The sequence below is a fragment of the Hemicordylus capensis genome, chromosome 6 (assembly GCF_027244095.1).
Source record: "Hemicordylus capensis ecotype Gifberg chromosome 6, rHemCap1.1.pri, whole genome shotgun sequence".
Classification (NCBI taxonomy): domain Eukaryota; kingdom Metazoa; phylum Chordata; class Lepidosauria; order Squamata; family Cordylidae; genus Hemicordylus; species Hemicordylus capensis.
Window position 1 is genome coordinate 55555714 of NC_069662.1, and position 20251 is coordinate 55575964.

The 20251-nt window shown below is 44.8% G+C and overlaps 1 protein-coding gene across 4 annotated transcripts in view; it reads right to left on the reverse strand.

Moving 5' to 3' along the window:
- Nucleotides 1-20251, reverse strand: part of MRC2 (mannose receptor C type 2) — a 98969-nt gene that overhangs the window by 19236 nt on the left and 59482 nt on the right. For all 4 annotated transcript variants that reach the window (XM_053262994.1, XM_053262993.1, XM_053262995.1 and 1 more), the window contains exons 13-20: nucleotides 18824-18966; nucleotides 16818-16920; nucleotides 16119-16257; nucleotides 12291-12326; nucleotides 11069-11229; nucleotides 9403-9470; nucleotides 9180-9280; nucleotides 89-234 (exon numbers count right to left, since the gene is read on the reverse strand). In XM_053262994.1, the coding sequence (XP_053118969.1) occupies nucleotides 89-234; nucleotides 9180-9280; nucleotides 9403-9470; nucleotides 11069-11229; nucleotides 12291-12326; nucleotides 16119-16257; nucleotides 16818-16920; nucleotides 18824-18966 (897 nt within the window). The remainder of the gene's footprint in view (nucleotides 1-88; nucleotides 235-9179; nucleotides 9281-9402; nucleotides 9471-11068; nucleotides 11230-12290; nucleotides 12327-16118; nucleotides 16258-16817; nucleotides 16921-18823; nucleotides 18967-20251) is intronic.

A 20251-nucleotide genomic window follows, 5' to 3' on the forward strand; every position in this document is an offset into this window, starting at 1 on the left:
GCAATCTACAAGTGCCCACAGACATTCCCAACAAATGGCAGTCACCATGAATTATGCTGCAGTGGGATAAGGACAGCGCTGCAAGTACCTTATTACTGAGGGCATGCCAGCCCTGGATGCAACCGCCAGGAGTTGGCCTGGGCAGTGGTGCAAAGGAAGGTCGCATTGTGGTGGTGTTGCTACGCTTGCAGATGTAAGGCAGAGCAGTGAGACACTTCTGGTCACCCCAGTCTTCTACAGAAGAGGAGAGAGGGAGGAGTGGTTTCTGTGTTGCCTTTCTCCAGGAAGGGTGAGTGATGAGATGAGAGCTGGACTTGCAGTAGCAAGCAATTGTCCCCATTGCTAAGAAGAATCCACCCTGGTTTGCATTTGCATGGGAGACTACATGTGTGAGCACTGTAAGATATTCCCCTTAGGAGCTGGGGTTGTTCTGGGAAGGGCACCTGCCTGCTTGCATGCAGAAGGCCCCAAGTGCCCTCCCTGGCATTTCCAAGACAGGGCAGAGAGAGGCTCCTGCTCGTAACCTTGGAGAAGCTGCTGCCAGTCTGTGCAGACAATACTGAGCTAGATGGAGCAATGGTCTGACTTGGGATAGGACAGCTTCCTATGTTCCTTACAAGGTGGCCCTTGTAAGGGAAGAGACTCCAGCAGTCACAAATGTACCTCAACTCTCTCTAGGAAACATTCTGGCAGGAAAAAAACAAGTTGTTCTAGTAAGAACTAATCTAGTAACCCCTGCTAACTTGGCAAAGAGGCACATTTTAACATGGTGATTCTCTTTATTTAGCAGGGGAAGAGTAATTGGTCCTATCCACCCCCAGCACAGTACCCCTCCAGTGACTGTTGCTGGTATGTATCTCATGTTTCTTTTAGATTGTGAGCCCTTTGGGGACAGGGATCCATCTTATTTATTTATTATTTCTCTGTGTAAACCACCCTGAGTCATTTTTAGAAGGGCCGTATAGAAACCAAATTAATAATCATAAATAATAATGCCTACTTTCCTTTCACTGTCTCTACAGTGAAATTTGATTCAAATTTGATTCAAATCAAGGTCCACAAATTAGATCTCTTGCATCTCAAATGTTAATGCATCCTCCATCTTGGATCAGGGTAGATGACATGATAACCAGCTACACCATTGGGGCATCCCTATGTGTCTATACAGCTGCAGCAAATTTGGTTCAAATTGGTTAGACTGTCCACAAGTTAGTGCACCTGCGCCTTCCAAAGTTTACATGTCTGTCATCTTGGATTGGGGTGGATGACATCATCGCAAACTATGCCATTGAGGTGTCCCTGTGTGTCACTCATTGCAACTGTACCCAATTTGGTTCAAATGAGTTAGACAGTCCACAAATTAGCCCACTTGCACCTCAGACGTTCACAGAACCACCATCTCGGATTGGGGTGGATGACATCATCATAAACTATGCCATTGAGATGTTCCTATGTGTCCCTACAGCTGCAGCAATTTTGGTTCAGATCAGTTAAGCAGTTCACAAGTTAGCCCACTTGCGCCTCAAATGTTTACGTTTCTGCAGTCTTAAATTGTTAGATAATAATGTCAGTTATCTGCCCCCCAGGACTGGCTGCTGTGCTGAGATGACGCCTTGCAGGATTGGGACCTGGGGAGGAGGGTGACTTGGCAGTTTCCTGCATTCCATCTGCCTAAAGCTGCCTGCTCAGGGTTATATAGGGTTCTGCCAGTGGCGGCGGGCCTGCCACCGGCAGGGTCGCCACCGTAGGGGCAACACCAAAGGGGGTTGCCCCTTTGGGGGAGCCACTTCGGGGGACAGCGAGGATGAGGGCCAGGTCTCTTGGCCTAGGTATTCGTATGGGGGGGGGCATTTAATAGTGGAGCTTCTGTTTTAATTCATCCTGGGTGAGATAATCTTAGAATGTGTCTGGGCTTAACTGGAGATGGGGAGCCAGGGGGCGTGTCCACTGACTGTGGGGCGGCCATTCCATTTGTGGTGGGGAACAGAAGAAGTAACGTTTGCAGGTCAGCGGGCAGTTACAGGGGAAGGGGACTTGGAAATCTAATAGCTGTTTCCCCTTCTGGCTGTCCTGCCAGCTCTTTGACCTTGGGGAGCAGTGCCGATCACCCTTGGAATCTCACCTTGATCCTCTGTAATGCCAGGTCAGTCCAGAACAAATCAGAAACCATCCATGATTTGATTCTGGATGAAGGTGCCAACCTGGTATGTTTTACAGAGACCTGGCTGGGGGAGGCTGGGGGCCCAGTGTGGTCCCAGCTTCTTCCTCCAGGCTACTCTGTTGAGGAGCGGGTGAGGAACTGTGGGCGGGGAGGTGGAGTGGCTGTGGTCTATAAGAATAACCTTTCCCTTACCAGGATCCCTGTTAGAGTGTCGGACCATATTGAATGTGTGTACTTAAGTCTGGGGACCAGGGACAGACTGGGGCTTCTGTTGGTGTACCGATCGCCCCGCTGCTCAACGGAGTCCCTAACTGACCTGACAGACTTGGTCTCGGACTTGGTGTTGGAGTTCCCCAGGCTTGTGGTGCTGGGGTTCATGTTCAATGTTCACTAACATAGTTCAATGTTCACTATGGGACCAACTTGTCCGGGGCGGCTCAGGAGTTCATAGCAGCCATGACGACTATGGGCCTATCCCAAGTGGTCTCGGGGCCGACGCACACTGCTGGTCACACACTTGATTTGGTCTTTCACTCTGATCAGGGTGGTGTTCCGTGGGTGGGGAATCCTGTGATTTCCCCATTGTCATGCACGGACCACCATCTGGTTAAGGTTGGACTCACAATCACTTCCCACCTTTGCAGGGGCGAGGGACTTATTAGGATGATCTGCCCAAGAAGGTTATTGGATCCAATAGGATTTCAAGAAGCATTGGAGGGATTTAGTGTTGGCTCTGCTGGTGATCCTGTTGATGCCCTGGTGGAGAATTGGAACAGCAAACTCACTGGGGCAGTAGACATGATTGTTCCTAAGCGGCCTCTCCGACCTGCTTCAAAATTGGCCCCTTGGTATATGAAAGAACTACGGGGCTCAAGCAGTGAGGTAGACAACTGGAGCGCAAGTGGAGAAAGACTTGGCTTGAATCTGACAGATTGCAACTTAGAGCTCATTTGAAGACCTATGCTCAGGCGATACGTGCGGCAAAGAAGCAATTCTTTTCTGCCTGTATTGCATCCACAAGTTCACATCCGGCAGAGTTGTTCAGGGTTGTGAGAGGGCTAGTGAGTGCCTCTCCTCCCCTGAATCAGAATCTGGAACCATCGATTACCCACTGTGATGTGTTTAATGAATTCTTTGTGGGGGAAATCTCTCGTATTCGGGCCAACTTAGACTCTGTCTCCACAATTACTTCAGTGTCTGATGTGGAGGTGTCCAGCGACTCCTCTTGTGTTATTAGGTTGGATCAGTTCCAGTTTGTGACTCCTGAGGATGTGGACAAGCTGATTGGAATGGTGCGGCCTACCACCTGTTCTCTTGACCCTTGTCTGACATGGCTTATGTTATCTGGCAGGGGGTTTGTTGTAGAAGGCCTGTTAGAGATTATAAATGTGTCTCTGAGGAAAGGTAGGATGCCTCCTTGTCTTAAGGAGGCAATTATTAGACCGCTTCTGAAGAAGCCTGCCTTGGATCCCTCAGAGCTGAGCAACTACAGGCCTGTCTCCAACCTTCCGTGGCTGGGCAAGGTGGGTAGTGGCCTCCCAGATCCAGACAGTCTTGAATGAAACTGATTATCTTGACCCATTTCAAACTGGCTTTCAGGCTGGCTATGGGGTGGAGACTACCTTGGTCGGCCTGATGGATGATCTCCAATTGGAAATGGACAGAGGAAGTGTGACTCTGTTGGTCCTTCTGGACCTCTCGGCGGCTTTCAATACTATCAACCATAGTATCCTTCTGGAGTGTCTGAGGGGGTTGGGTGTTGGGGGCACTGCTTTGCAGTGGTTCTGCTCCTACCACTCGGGCAGGTTCCAGAAGTTGTTCCTTGAAGACTGCTGTTCTTCAAAATCTGAACTCTTGTATGGTGTGCCCCAGGGCTCCATATTGTCTCCAATGTTGTTTAATATCTACATGAAACCGCTGGGAGAGATCATCAGGAGATTTGGTGCAGGGTGCTATCAGTATGCTGATGACACCCAAATCTATTTCTCCATGTCAGCATCATTGGGAGAGGGCACAACCTCCCTAAATGCCTTCCTGGAGTCGGTGATGGGCTGGATGAGGGATAACAAACTGAGACTGAATCCGGCTAAGACGAAGGTACTCATTGTGCAGGTTCGGAACTCGAGAGATGATTTTGATCTGCCTGTTCTGGATGGGGGTCACACTTCCCCAGAAGGAACAGGTACGCAGTCTAGGGGTACTTCTGGATCTGAGCCTCTCCCTGGTCTCCCAGGTTGAGGTGGTGGCCAGAAGTGCCTTCTATCAGCTTCGGCTGATATGCCAGCTGCGTCCTTTCTTGAGGTGAACGACCTCAAAACAGTGGTACATCTGCTGGTAGCCTCCAGACTGGATTACTGTAATGCGCTCTATGTGAGGCTGCCCTTGTACGTAGTCCGGAAACTACAGTTGGTCCAGAATGCGGCAGCCAGGCTGGTCTCTGGGTCATCTCGGAGAGACCATATAACTCCTGTATTGAAGGAACTACACTGGCTGCCGATAAGTTTCCGGGCAAAATACAAGGTGCTGGTTATAACCTATAAAGTCCTAAACAGTTTGGGCCCTGGGTATTTAAGAGAACACCTTCTTCGGCATGAACCCCACCACCCACTGAGATCTGCTAGAGAGGTCTGTCTGCAGCTGCCACTGGCTCGTCTGGTGGCCACTCAGGGACGGGCCTTCTCCACTGCTTCCCCAAGGCTTTGGAATGCACTCCCTAGTGAAATAAGAGCCTCCCCATCTCTGACAGCTTTTTAAAAGTCATTAAAAATGCATCTCTTCACCCAGGCTTTTAATTATTATTGTTTTAATGGTTTTAATGTTGTTTTAAAATATTCTTTTAAAATTTTTAAATTGTAATGTGTTAATTTTTTTCATTTTTGTCTTAACTAATATTTTACTTTGTTTTTATTCTGTTGTAAACCGCCCAGAGATGTGAGTTTTTGGCAGTATTAAAATGTTTTAATAAAATAAATAAATAAATAATAGGAGTAGATGACATCATCACAAACTATGCCATTGAGATGTCCCTATGTGTCCCTACAACTGTACCCGATTCAGTTCATCTTGGTCCAGGCATTGTGAAGTTGATAGTGGGGAATACACACATGAACGGACACACACAGAGAATGCTGGGTGATCTCATAAGCCTACTGGAAAGTAGGCTAAAAACACCTAAAACCTTGATCTGGGGATAGTTCCCCCTAAAAAAAAATCAGCAGCTTCTCCAAACGGCAATTTAACGCAGCTTCACTATGCTTAGGCTGTGGGGGAGTTCATGTGAGGGAACCATTCGCAGCAAGGTCAGGACGGTGACCCAAGGTGCCATTCTTACAGCCGGTAATTAATGGCATTATTCGGCTTTTGTGGTGGGAAAAAGTCCTCTTGAACCTGGCCCTCCTGTTTGATTCAGCCGCTTGTGTTCATCCTTCCATCACATGGATAGAGAATGGGTTGTCTTGCCAGAACCAAAGAGGATTACACAGAGTTCCTGCTATTATACTTGTTGCCTGACTGAATGAAATCAAATGCAGCAAGGATGCGTGCTCAAAATAAGCTTTTTATTTCTTGATCAAGAAAGGCAGAGTACAGTCAGTAAGTCTGGCTGGTACTGCGCACTGAAGCTGCACAACTGACCAGTTTATACAGGTTTCAGCAAACAAGCATATCAGTAAAGCAATTAATACATGTCATTGGCAATTAAGCATACACATTCCAGAGGTGCTATTTAGAGCCTGGGAAGATGAGTTACTACTTAGCCTTTCTGATAATCTTACTCCCTATCAGTATCTGGTGCCAGGGATGTCTATTTTTGCTTGAGTGAGGGATTGGGCTAATAGACCTATGTTACCTATGCATACTGTACCTAAGTTACCTATCTCTCGACAGATTCTGGCATTTGTTATTTCTGGCCTCCTATCTTACATTCTTGAGAGGGGACCCACATTCCTGGTTTGAACACTTCTCCTGACTGAACAATTTTCTTTATTTCAACCCTAGTGGCTCTATATTCTAGAGCTGCCTCCTGCCTCAGCCTGTTAGAAGCCCTGCAGTCTTGGGAGAGACCACCTGCTTCCCAGACAACCCCCCAGGGTGAGAGACTGGTGTGGGCTGTCTATTGCTACTGCTGCTGCCTTGAACATCTGCCTGCAGGAGAGCGAGAGGGGGAAGGTGAGTCCACCTGCCGGTCCCCTGCCTGACCTGTAGAACTGTGGCCTCTGGCTGCTCTGCAGGATCAGGGCTAGGAGTGAGTTAGCAGAGGAGCTCTCTCTGGCCCTATATAAGAACGCTGCCTGTGTGATATTGTTTTGATTGTTTTAAATGTTGTTTTTAGAATATTGTTTTAAAATTTTAAATTGTGTTTTAAATTTCTTGCTTTTAATTCCCCCCCCCTTTTGTTTTGTTTTTAATTAATGTTTTGCTTTTTAATCTTCTTGTAAACCGCCCAGAGACATAAGTTTTGGGCTTTGTAAAAATATGATAAATAAATAAATAAAATATATTCTGTTAGGGACATGAACCAAACTAACTTTTATACACTTATTTGACACACTTTTATAAGCTTGGATTAAATAATTCCATACCACTTTTTTCCCTAATGATTCAAAGTTACTGCACATTATTTGCATCCTTTAAAAGTAGCACTTTGGTGCAGTGATCAAAATGGCTTAACTCACTTCCTGCAACTGTAAAGTCGCCTATCTGAGAAAGCTCCTGGAAAGGCTTTTTAATACTAATTTAGAAAAGAAAATGTTTAACTGGTCAATGTGCATCTTTTGCTGAACATTTTTTAGGGGGATTTGCCCCCACCCCAACCCAGGAGCTGTGGAAATGTAGGGTGGGGAGATAATAGTACATAATGGCAAAGAAATCATGGCTCAGAGCTAGAAAGGAGCCCCACCCTCTTAATCATCATTAAGTCCCTTTAATTGGTGTGCACATTTTTTGAAGAAATGCTGCATAGATTTGAATTTTTCTCTAGGGAAGGGAGTGGTTTAATTGTTCCCCTCCCTGGCCGCTATACAATTTTTAAAATGTGGGTGCATGTATGCATGTTTTAATGTATTGTTATCATCCTGAGCCTAAGGGATTGTGTAGGATAGAAGCTAAAAATCATTTTCGTGAGAACTATGAGGAATAGGAACTTGCTCCTTTAAAAAAAAAAAAAAAAAGGTGTGAACATGCCTATATGTTTTCAGGATCATCAGCTGAAAGAGACTCTGGATTTGATGGGCATCTGGCAGAGCAGAGTATCCACCAGAAACACAACAGACACCAGCAAGAAGCCATTCTGAGATTATCACACATATAGATCAAGTTATTCTTACGGCACGGAGAAGTTCCCTGGCTATCTGGAGATTTTTCTATTCTAAAGGAGGTGAGATCATTTCGGCCTCCTTGAAATTATTTGCGGCCAAAGTTAGGAGCCAGCTATTATATGGGGTGCAGCTTGGTCCTTTTCCTTCATGCAAAGTCTATGGATGTGGTTCAAAATGAACTCAGGTGTTATGGTTCTGTTTTATGTTTTAACAGTTTATTACTCTATTTGACCAAGTTCGCTTTTATGTAAAGTTCACTTTTATGTAAAGCTTTTGTATTTTGTGTTTTGCTGGTCAAATGACCGTAACAATAAAGATTCGATTCGATTTGATTTCCTTAGGGCTTTACTTAGAATACCTAGACACGTCTCCAATGTATTATTAAGGTTTGAGTTGGTTGATCTGAAGATTGAGGTCTGAGCCTGGTTGTCTATTTTGACCTATTGGCTTAAAGTCAGATTCCCCCGCCCCCCACCTGAGGATGGATTGCTCTTATCTTGACTGATGTATTCCAGCCCACTTGGGCCCAGGCTATTCAGGACAAAATTGTGTCCTTGGGTCTGTCTATGGACTACCTGGTCCTGTTAAGTCATGACCAAGCTAGGCAGATCCTGAAACAAAGACTCTTGGACTTTGAAATCCAACAAGAATTCTCCCGAATCCCTGATTGTACTAAAAGGAGGCTGGGTTTGCGCAGTTCTAGTTGGGGCCCGGCTGCTTATTTGAATGTCTTGAGCATGACGTGCTACCAGAGGGCCTTTTTCAGGGCAAGACATGATATGTTACCTTCAGCGGTGCTCTTGGGGAGGTTTCTGGGGATTCCTAGGGAGGAATCCAAACATTCAACATGTTTTGTTGTGCTGTCCATTATATAGAGATTTAAGATGTTCCTTATTAACTCCTCTTCTGACACCCTTCCCAGGTTGCTCAGGAGATTTTTATGTTTCCTATCTTCTTGTGGATAGAACTTTAGATGTCACCTTTAAGGTGGCCAAATTCTGATCTATTACAGTATTGTTACGGCAGCGAGCTTGTCTCTGCTTAATTTTAAAATTTTACTGATTATTATTCGTGGATATTTATCTATATATTTACATATTTCCTTTTTCCAATTGTATCCTTCTATGTTATGAGATGTTTTGTTTATGTTATGTTATGCTGACCTTGGGTTGCAAATAAAGAACTTTGTACTTGTACTTTGTACTTTGATGACCACACAGACTGCAAAGTGGCATAGGGGGAAAGTGCCTTCTAAAGGTCAAGCTACACTTTATGTTAAATGCAGTTTGGCCATGTGTGTATTGTTCCTAAATAGTAACAGCAGGGGATCAGGACCACGGTGCATGAAGAGCAGGTATTGGGCCCTTTCCCCTTGTGCCATGGCCCTGATGAAAAATTGCATCCTCCAAAGTCATTATTAATCCTGGAGGCATGATTTTCATTGAGACTGTGGCACAGCAGAAAATTGTTAACTACTCACCCACCCCCTATGTGTGTGTGTGTGTGTGTGTGCGCGCGCGCGCGCACGCACACACACACACATACACCTTAGTCCTAATCCTAATTTCCTTCCCCAACCCTCTGTAGGCTGCTGTTTTTTAAAATAAAGCACAAGGGCCAAACTGTCATGTTTAATGTAACATGTACTTTCCCCCCAAGCTGCTTAGAAAAATCAGACAGGTTTAGGCATGATCATTACTCACCTCTGCTAGCTGTCATGTACACACATTTCCTGTCCTTGCTGATGGGCCGTGGCTTGCCTGGTGCCCATGAGATGAAGTTCAGGAGGGAATTGTCAGACCACCTGGAGAAGGCAAGCAGCACACAGGGAGACTTCCACAGTGTAAGCATAAGTCAGAATCCAGGAGACAAAGAAAGACTTTTGAGGCAGAAACATTGATTGTATAGTCAGGAAGAGGGACTCACCGAAATCGTCCATCATTCTCATAGGTGTTTAGGCCAATCCACCAGTGTTGTTCCTGTCCTCTGGAGAACTGGCCAAATCAAAGAATTATAAAGATTTGCATCAGAGATGCCAAGGGAGAGAACCAAATGAAGACTTTCTATCACCATGATACCATGAAAGACACAATGAGAGGAGAGCTGGTCTTGTGGTAGCAAGCATGATTTGTCCCCTTAGCTAAGCAGGGTCTGATCTGGTTGCATATGAATGGGAGACTTGATGTATGAGCACTGTAAGATATGCCCCTTAGGGGATGGAGCCGCTCTGGGAAGAGCAGAAGGTTCCAAGTTCCCTCCCTGGCATCTCCAAGATAGGGCTGAGAGAGACTCCTGCCTGCAACCTTGGAGAAGCTGCCGCCGCTCTGTGTAGACAATACTGAGCTAGATGGACCCATGGTCTGACTCAGTATGTGGCAGCTTCCTATGCTCCTATGTACCTTCAGAAAATAGCTGAGCGTAGTCCTCACATTACTGGAAGATGCCACCCTGGGGCTTCTGTCCTCCCAGCCTCTCTTTTTGGCCCAATAAGATGTGTTTCAAAAGCCTCCAAATGGCACACTGGCTTGGAACTTCCTAACTCTAAAAAACAGGTCAGCAGGGCAACAAGTGCCTGGGGAAGGGGTGGATTTTCAAAAGAACAGTAAGCAGATATTTGTTACAGATGCTCTAGCAATTTATCACCATTAACCCCTCCAAGGAGCTTAAGACAGCATACTTCCACTCTCTCATTTTATCCTCCCAACAAACCTGTGAGGAGGCCATTAAGCTGAAAGGCTGTGACTAGCCCACCATTGTCTAGTGAGCATCACAGTGAAGCAGAGGCTTAGACTGGGAGTTGCAGTCCAAGCCTGAGATGCCAAGCACTACACACTAGCTCAGGGCCAAACGAGATGAAACAATGGGATATCTGATACTGGCTCTCCCACAGTTCCCCCCCACAGCTAAAAGCAGCAGATCCTACCCCCATCTGAGCAGAGTGGGGTAGCTGTGCAGGTGGAGGCTGATTTTCCTGTGAAAATAAGGCACAAGTAACAGTCACAAATCTCCCACCATTTTGTCTAGCTTGGCCCTGAGTATGAGGTGTCCTGTCTTGGGGCAGGAAAAACATGTCCCACCCTCCACCCCACCCCAACTTGTGATTGGCACACTGGCCATGTATTGCAGACCCACTCCAATGTTTGTGCTCTGGAGAAGCTGCCATACTTGTCAGGTTTGCTTGTGTATGCCTCCTGGGGCCATGAACTGGACAGGTCTGGGCTAGATAATCTAGCCTAGATCATTCTGCAGGCTAGAGTAAGCATGAAATAATAATACATGTAATGAAAACACAATTCATAGATGGCTCCCCCTCACCTTCTCCCAAATCTCAGTATCCCCACTGAAGCTGTAATCAACCCCAAGCCTTCAGGAAGAAGAGATGGGGGGAAATGAAATATGCATATACTTGTATTGTTGGCTCCTTTTATCCAGAGCTTCCTTACATTAGCCATCAACAGACCCTTTCCTGCAATCCCTGCCACAACTGGATATACAGTATATTTCTGTTGTTTCTCTTTCAACATGAATTCATCACTACACATATTATGAATTGTCAGGAAACGGCCTTGATCTACTGCAAGCACCTCCCTACCTTCTTTAAGTTTTGGCCCAGAAAGTCCAGCTCAGTTTGGCTATGAACTGACACCAGCTCAGCCTGGAACCAGGTGCAAATCCGTTGAGCTTGCACCCAAGTCGAATGGTGATCAAAGAACTTGTATTCAGCTTCCTGATACTTCACCCACTCATTACTCCCTGTGGAGAAACGGCAAGGATGAAGAGATCTTGTGTATTTGGTACTTTGTTTGGAAGTGGAGATGGATCAGCTGTGTTAATAATCACCATAGCAACCTCTTGTTTTGCTTAGTAGCCTCCCATTGAGTTTTTGGCTCTTTCTGTGGGAAGAGCTACACATCTTGAAATTATTGGTACTGATATATAGTCAACCTACAGGTTGATCAAATTGCTGTTCATCCATTGGCATGGATTTTAACTTAATATGGACCTGGTCTTGTGTACATTAATGTAAAAAGTGCCACCTTGGCTCAGGTCAAAAGGCTATCTAGTTCAGTACCCTGACTGCCAACAGAAGTCAGACAGATGTCCCAGAAAATTATAAACCTTTATCACATTACATTCACTGAAACACAACCTCCCAGATGCTGTGTAACATGTACTAAGTAAATTTACCTTTACTAGGTAAAAATATTCTTTTCTTCGCCAGGAAGATAAAGCACCCCACTTCTGATCATTTTAGTCACCCTTTTCCTCCTATAGTGCTTCCAATGCATCCAGTCAACTTTTTCAGGTGAGGTTCATTGCCACAGCTCTTACTAAGCTGCCTGCATGAAACTGTTTCAGTGCAACTGATCCTCACAGCAAACATGCACAGGTTGCTTTAGCCCAAATGAGGCTCTTCCAAATTCTCCACTCTGGACAGAGATTCTTTCTAAGCAGCATGTGTCCAACTTTTAACAAAGACTGCCACAGAGAGAAAACACACTTTCTTTTTTCACAGATACATCCCACATTCCTAAGTACATGCTGCAATACCTCAATAGACTGTGCAGTACTGCCACATGGATACACCTGGTCTTAGAAATAGCATTGCACCTTGACAAGACCATCAAACTGAATTTCCAAAAGCATGATGGAAAAAGCAGAGTCCAGCAGAGATAGAAAGTTGACACAATCCTTTCTTCTAGATTACAAACACCAGGCATGGACTCATTCATAGCGGCTATAAGGGGATTAGGAGAGGATGCCAGAGAGCAAAGAGAATTGGTGGTGTGCGGGGGGGATACAGACTCACTCACCTTGGATGGTTGTCTCTGGCTCTTTCACATCAGTGCCTATAAAATAACATCACAGGATCAGTAAGAGAGCAAGGGAAGTGGACTAGGTACAGTCCAGAATTTACTTCAGTTCTTGATTCAGGAAGGAAGTCCCTATCCTATTTGCATTTTAACCCATGCTAGTTATGGAGAGAAAAAATAAATAGGTCTAAAACCTTGCCCAGTTCCAACCAATGATTGATCAGTTTAGGTTGATTCCTGACCCCAGTGATACTAAAATCATTCTAAAGTACAGACAGACCCCAATGTCTGCAGATTCATTATTCATGGATTCAAGAATCTGTGGTCGGGTAAAAGACACATGACCTTGGCATACGTGGGGGGAAACACGCCAACCTTACATATCCATGGGTTGAGGGTGGTCAGAAATGACTATGGAGGTCATTTCCGGCCGCCATTTTGTGTTTTGAAGCCTCAAAATGGCTCCATTTTTAAAGGGGGTGGGGCAGTGATTTTCAGCTGATTTCTAGCCAATTTGGAGGCATTTGGGGGCACAGTGCGACTTAGGAGGAGCAGCTAAGATGGTAGGCCATCTCCCACACAAAAAGATTTGCTATTTTTTAAAACCATTTTCTTCAAACTGGGAACCTAACCCCCAATTCCCCATTGTCCTAATGCCTTGATATTTGCGTTTTCTGTATCCACGGTTGAACCGTGGATTGGAATCCTCGCAAATATCAAGGTCCTCCTGTACACTGCAGTAATGTTAGAACCAACAGAGCTGGAAGAGACCTTCTGCGTCATGAAGTGGTCCAAGCCACCACTGTCAAAAAGAACTATGCAACCTCATGACCAGTGATGGACATTTTTGAATACATGGTAACTGCTGGAAATTGCCTTAAGAATCTGCCTCTCTAAAACACACATTTGATGATATCAAATTATATGTGAGGTTTTCAAAGAGAGACTGGACAGAGGCCATCTCTCAGGGATTCAGAAGCAGATTTCTGGACTGAGTAGGGGGTTGGGCTAGAAGATCTATCCAAGGTCCCTTCCAACTCTAGCATCATATGATCCTAGGATATGTAGAAATGAACACACACAAAATGAAACCACATAGATCCTTATTATGATGAAGATGTTTTGCCAAACCCAAATCCTAGCTTCAATAAAAGGCCAAACTACACATATATGGTTCAGCAAACCTATGTTACATTTAGCACGTGCATTAAGTATGTACTTGGTTGTTTTTCTTCTCTAAATAGCAGCTATGGAGAAAAAGGAGAACTGAATCAGGGCCATGGAATGAACAAAGGGTGAAAGCCCCCTTCCCTCCATGCAATGGGGTCAATCCACATCACCCCCACCCCATGGCTACTATGCAGAGAAGAAAACACGAACCTGTGATGGTTGCCCTTCTTCCAGGTAACCCTGCTGCCATCACTCAAACTCACTGGCCCATTGGAGACAAATATAAGGCCATGATATTTGTGACAGAGCTCAATCATTGTTGTTCTCCTCTACTCTTGCTATGTTTCTCTATAGCATGGTGAACGTGGGAAAGAAAACGTTCTAGCACCTTGGTAACATTGAAGTAATATGTTTTTTATTTTACATAAGATTATTCAAGTGATGTTGAACAAGTTCTTATATGTCCCAACCCAGAACTTAAGATATTCTTCAGAGGTCCTCCTCCGGGTGTCCCTGCCAAACGAGGTGAGGCAGGAGGCCACTAAGGAGAGGGCCTTTTTGGTGGTTGCACCCAGTTTATGGAATAGCCTTCCCAATGAAGTTTACCTGGCCTCATTATTTTAGATGCCAGGTAAAGACCTTTTTGTTCACTCAGGCCTTTTAAATTTTAAATCTTGATTTGATTTTAAATGATTTTTAAAAATGTCTTTAAAATTGCTTTGTACTGTATTTTGTACTTTCTCCCCCTCACATTTTTTTGTCTGTTATGATTTAATGTTTTGTGTGTTTTTATCTCATGTTTTAATGTTGTCTTGTAAGCTGGCCCAGAAAAAATTTGTTATGGGGCAGCTAACAAATAAAGTTTTTTATTATTATTATTATTATTATTATTATTATTATTATTATTATTGTTATTATTGTTATTATTGTTATTATTGTTATCATTATCATCATCATTGCCAGCTAATAGCGCAGCAGGAAAATGACTTGACTAGCAAGCCAGAGGTTGCCTGTTCAAATCCCTGCTGGTATGTTTCCCAGACTATAGGAAACACATTTATTTATTTATTTATTTATTTACATTTTATATCCTGTTCTTCCTCTAAGGAGCCCAGAGCAGTGTACTACATACTTAGGTTTCTCCTCACAACAACCCTGTGAAGTAGGTTAGGCTGAGAGAGAAGTGACTGGCCCAGAGTCACTCAGCAAGTCTCATGGCTCAATGAGGATTTGAACTCGGGTCTCCCCGGTCCTAGTCCAGCACTCTAACCACCACACCACGCTTATAATAAATAAATAAATAAATAAATAAATTCACAGACTATGGGGAACACCTATATTGGGCAGCAGCGATAAAGGAAGATGCTAATGGCGGTGAGGGCGATCCCGGCGCTCTGGTAGCAAATGGGAAGCCCGATGTCTTTCTCCCCGTGGGGACTAAGATACGTCTAATAGCCTGTCGTCTTTCCATAGGCAATAGACGTTAAAATTAAAGGAAGTATAAGGAGAGCAAGACGAGGCACAAATGGAGGAGGGTTTTTTTGTTTGTTTGTTTGTTTGTTTGTTTTAAAGACGGTACAGCAAGGTAAGAAAATGAAGCGAGAATAGATGTATGAGGAAATTAGTAGTATGAAATAAAGAAGAGAATAACAAACAAGAATGTAGAGCAATACAAACAATCTCTGCCTAGGAGCACAAGCAGGACTAAAAGAACTGGGTGGGGTTATCCGTTCCAGGCTCTTAAGGCTAGTAACAGAATTTCATTAGTCCTGTCTGGGAGCACGTGGGAAAGGATAATCCAATGAGAGATGTCCTCGGCTCCAGGCATCAGAGAAAGGCATCCTCTCATACTGCGTGGGAGGAGGCAATGGTAAACCCCTCCTGTATTCTACCAAAGAAATCTACACGGCTCTGTGGTCGCCAGGAGTCAACACCGACTTGACAGCACACTTAGCCTTTATAATTATTATAAGCATAATGGTTTCAGGTTCTAAAATGTAAACTGTTGTAACTATATTGGTTTTAGGTTTCAAACATGAACTTAAAATCTTCTATCAGTGACCTTTCTCTTTTAGGGTCAGAGTGTCGTGCTTGGCTACTTTGTGTAGTTTCAGATTGGCCTCCCAGTTGAGGACTCCCAGGTATTTCCCTGAACAGAAAATGGGCTTTCTTTTAGAGTGCAGATCTTCCTCTGTCTCTACCTAAAACACACGCATCCCCCTTCCTCAGAGAAGTCCCTTCAGTCTTATTTCTTTTCCCCAGACTCAGGTCTCACACACTCCTAATTTGCAACCAACTGACCACTAGCTGTTTTCCCCCTAACTGTCTCCTCCACTTACATTCTACTAGACAGGGTTCCCCCCAGCTGCTACCCTGCTAGCAGGGGTCTCACTGCTACAGTCTCTCCCTGTCAATCAAACTCCTTCCACTTTTATCTCCTGTATATCTTTACCTTGTATTACAACATTATACACAGTTTTATAACCCTAACATTAAAAACAGATATTTGCAACTGTAAACACACAACACTTTAAAATGTCAACATCACAGAACATGCCAGTGCCAAGCACGTAATGTGTATTTTGGTGCACACTGCAAGCTTCCACTGCTCCCCGACTTCTCCCTCCCTCCCTGCCAACCCATCACAATTTCGCTCACCTCTGGGCAGTTTGCAGATCCAGTCCAGCTGAGCCTCACACTGAAGAGGCATCCATTGCAAGGACGCCAGGTCCAGTGCTGCACAGTTACGGATGTCATCATCGTCATGATTACTGCGGTCAAAGTTGTGGTAGAGAAACTGGGGGAGAAGGAAAGAGAAGGGGCAAATCAGTCCCTAGGAGCCCAAACCCCAGGACATTCACCCCAGTTGTTCACAGTCCTCCCAACTTTGCAGTGTTTTGCTCTGTACCATTTCCACTGTATTCCACCCCGCCCCCCACACCAGCAGCAACCAAATAGTCAAAAGAGGACTGGTCTTCTTAATTATGATGGTGGCGACATGGACCATGAGACCCTTAGGACAAACAAGACTGATATTTATTTCAGTAACAAGCCACCAGACCACTCCAAAATATGGACACACATCTGGGACTTGCTGCCAAAACTATCCCTTTTATCCCACATACCTATTTCTCCATCAAATAGGAGCCTTTTATATATTTATATTTATATACCACCCTTCATCCTAAGACTCCAGGTTATTCCTCTTCCACCCCGCTAAGAATATCAAAGGTGCACTTTGCTCAGATTTTCCACATCAGGAATATCTTGCTCAAAAACACACACAAGCATTCAAGCTCTTCTCCAATTCACCATCCTCTTAGAAAGGGGGTCTGGATGAGCCAAGCCACCACTCACCCCAAGGCCATCACTCCATCGCCAGCTTCGCTCAATCCCAGGATCCCGGCGATTCAAACCAATCCAGAACCAGTGCTGCTCATGAATTTCAGGTTCTGATTCCCTGAAGGAATTTTTTTAAAAGGGAAAAGATGATCAGGTAGGGGAAAGAGAGGGATCACTGAAGACACTGGATAAATTAATAAAGGAGATAATACAATCTTGCTTTTTAAGTATGTTTTGGGTGTCCCAGTTGTGGCCCATCAAACATCTATTTCCCCCTCTTCCTTTTATTCTCCTTCATTAAAATCTTGAGAAGTTGTTTTTTCTCACCCCTTCCTTTGAGTTCTAGACTGCCACAATTGGAGTCAGGATAATTGGTGAACTGACTGAGCCTTAATAATCTCCAGGAAGACTCTGGATAGACTGAACACAAGAAGCTGCCTTGTACTAAATAAGATGTTAATAACAAACAGGAGCTAATGTACATAAATATTAAGAATAATTGTTGTATAATTTGTAAAGTAAAGTGTGCCGTCAAGTCAGTGTTGACTCCTGGCACCCACAGAGCCCTGTGGTTGTCTTTGGTAGAATGTAGGAGGGGTTTACCATTGCCTCCTCCCATGCATCATCCCATCCCATGGGATGATGTCTTTCAGCATCTTCCTCTATTGCTGCTGCCAGATATAGTACCAGCGGGGATTCGAATCAGCAACCTCTGGCTTGCTAGTCAAGTCATTTCCCTGCTGCGCCTTTAGGTGGCTCAGTATAATTTGTACCTCACTAAATATTTAATTCCAATAGTTGCTGTATCTGGTGGGGGAGGAGTAGTGTTTGTTTTTTTTACTTTGGACATGAGTCAGTTCCTGTGAGACAACCTCTTCTTGTTTTTTAGAGTGAGTTCATCTAGCCCAGAGCAGATATTACTAACCAGCAATAGCTTTCCAGGCAGAAATCTGGAGGCAAAGATCTTTCCCAACCCAGGATCCTCTACCTATAGATGCCAGGTTGAAATTCTCCTACATGTAAACCACTAAGCTATGATACGACTTTGTAATTATGGAGTGTCACAAACTGAGAAGGAATTTGGCTCAGTTGTTTGAGTTATCTATTGCAAGCCTGGAAACAGGAGCCCTATTCACACATTATGTTCAACACATGTATAATCTGTGGTCAATGTACATATGTACAGTTTTGCACATATTATCTTCAATGATTGTACAGTAATACACATCCTATCTGTACTCTGCATTCATGGGGCCAGTACCCATGTACACCTTTTAGATGAATCCATATACAGACATTGCCACAGAAACATGTGCTTGTGTACAGACACCTGCATGAACATACAATTTGATATCTGAGAGATACTAGAGAGATACCAACAGCTCAAAATAATGATAGGCTAAAGAAGTATGATAAGGCTGGGATTTAAGAATGGCAATGCAAGGAGTATCATCTTAGTCTGCTTAACTTGCCTTGACTTAAAAAAAAATACTGACAAGGTTGTTGATCAACCTATCAGCTTGTGAGCATGCTCCTTTATTGCATTTTGGGGGGGAGGGGGTGCAAAAAATGAATGCACGACTATCCTCTATTGTCTCCGAGGAATCAGGCATGTTTTGTAGCAGAGCCTTCGGTCTGGGGTCCCTTCTCCCCTCCACCCTCTCACCTTTAACAAGTGCCAGAGAATTTCATTATTCTCTGGGTGCTCTTAGAGGAACCATTGCTTAGGGCTTCTTCAACATTTCCTTCCAGTTTCCCTCTCCCCATTTTAAAAAATCTTGGGGGGGGTTGAATTATTTTTAGGCCATGGCCTGAGCTCCACCTGGCAGGGTAGAGAGGGGAAGAGTGCATTATAAAGAAAAATCATCATCATAACATCAACCCCTGGCAGGCACATGAGCTTATAATCATATGCAAGTGTACTTACATACAAGGAACATGCAGGCATGCACGGGTGTTGATAAACATGCATGGGTGTTGCCCAGAAATGTGCATCTCCTGTTTTGTAACTCAATCCTCACCCAAAAATCTTGTTGAGCATATTGGCCACAAAATGTTCCTCCTCATAACTGCCCAGGCTCAAAAGCTGCGCTCCCAGCTCCTGGCAGAACAACTGGGCCATGATCCAGCTTTTCTTTTCCTGAAGCTTGTCATAGTTGAACACCTGTCCAAGAAGCAGGGGAAGAGGATCATTTCACAAACAGAGTCCTGTTCAGGGCACTCAACTCTGAAGAATGCCTTACAACATAGTATCCCAGAAATGTGTACAGCAGCTGAACACGACTGATCCTGGCATCTACTGGCAGGCCACAAATGGAAAGGAAAGACCTTGAAGGACCTCTACTTGAAAGATGGAAAGAGATTCTGCAATGAAAAGAATGCAGCCTCTGTAGAATGCCTCCCTTCCCTTGGAGAGGTAGAAACTGACAATTGTGCAAAAGCAACACCAGACTTATTCCAATGATTAAGTTGACATTTGGGACATGGTAGTGTGAATTCTTCATAGGGCGTCTAAACAGCAGTTGGTTTTAGGGATGTGTGAACTGGTTTGGGGGTTCGGGTCTGGGGGTTCGGGTTAAAACCAAACCCTGACCCCACCCCCCTGATCCGACCGGACCAGACCGAACCAAACCGAACCAAACTCTCCTCCCCAGTTTGCGGGGGGAGGGGGAATTTTTAAATTTAAAACAATTTTTTTAACCTGTAGCCACTTCAGGGGGCTTCCTAAAGGCCGCGGGTGTGTGTGTGTGTCTACAAAGGTTCCCCCTCCCCTCGCTGGCCTCTTAAATCACCACCGCAGCCCATCATGGGCTGATTTTCAAAATTGGCGTGGTGGCCAATTTGGAGGTCATCGCACATGCTCAAATGGCCTCTGCAAGGCCTGGCAAGGCTTAGGGCCTCACAGGGACCATTTGAGCATGCACGGCAGCCATTTTTTAAAATAAAAAAATTAATAAAATGGCCACCGAAAACAAAAGCTCCCCCCACTGCTGCCGTTTTCTTCCCCACTCGCCACCGCTTCCCCCACCCACCCACTGCTGCTTCCCCGCCCGCCTGCTGCTACCCACTGGTGCTGTCATTTAATGGCTGCCCGCTTCTGCCCACTGCTGCCTTCTTCCCCCTGCTCGCGGATGGCGCTGCTGTTTTGTTTCCCTGGCCGCCGCCACTATTTTCTTCCCTCCCACCCGTCCCTGTCGCTATCTGGTAGTTGCTCGCGAACTCTCACGAGAGCTGCAATGATAAACCCTTCCTGTATTCTACCAAAGACAACCACAGGGCTCTGTGGTCGCCAGGTGTCAACACTAACTTGACAGCACACTTTACCTTTACGCATAAGAGAAATAGATAGATAGAAGAAGATAGATGGCAATTAGTTAAAGGGGAAAGTTTGATGTATTTGTTTACACACACACATATGCATGTAAATAAATGCGAATTCACTTGTAATG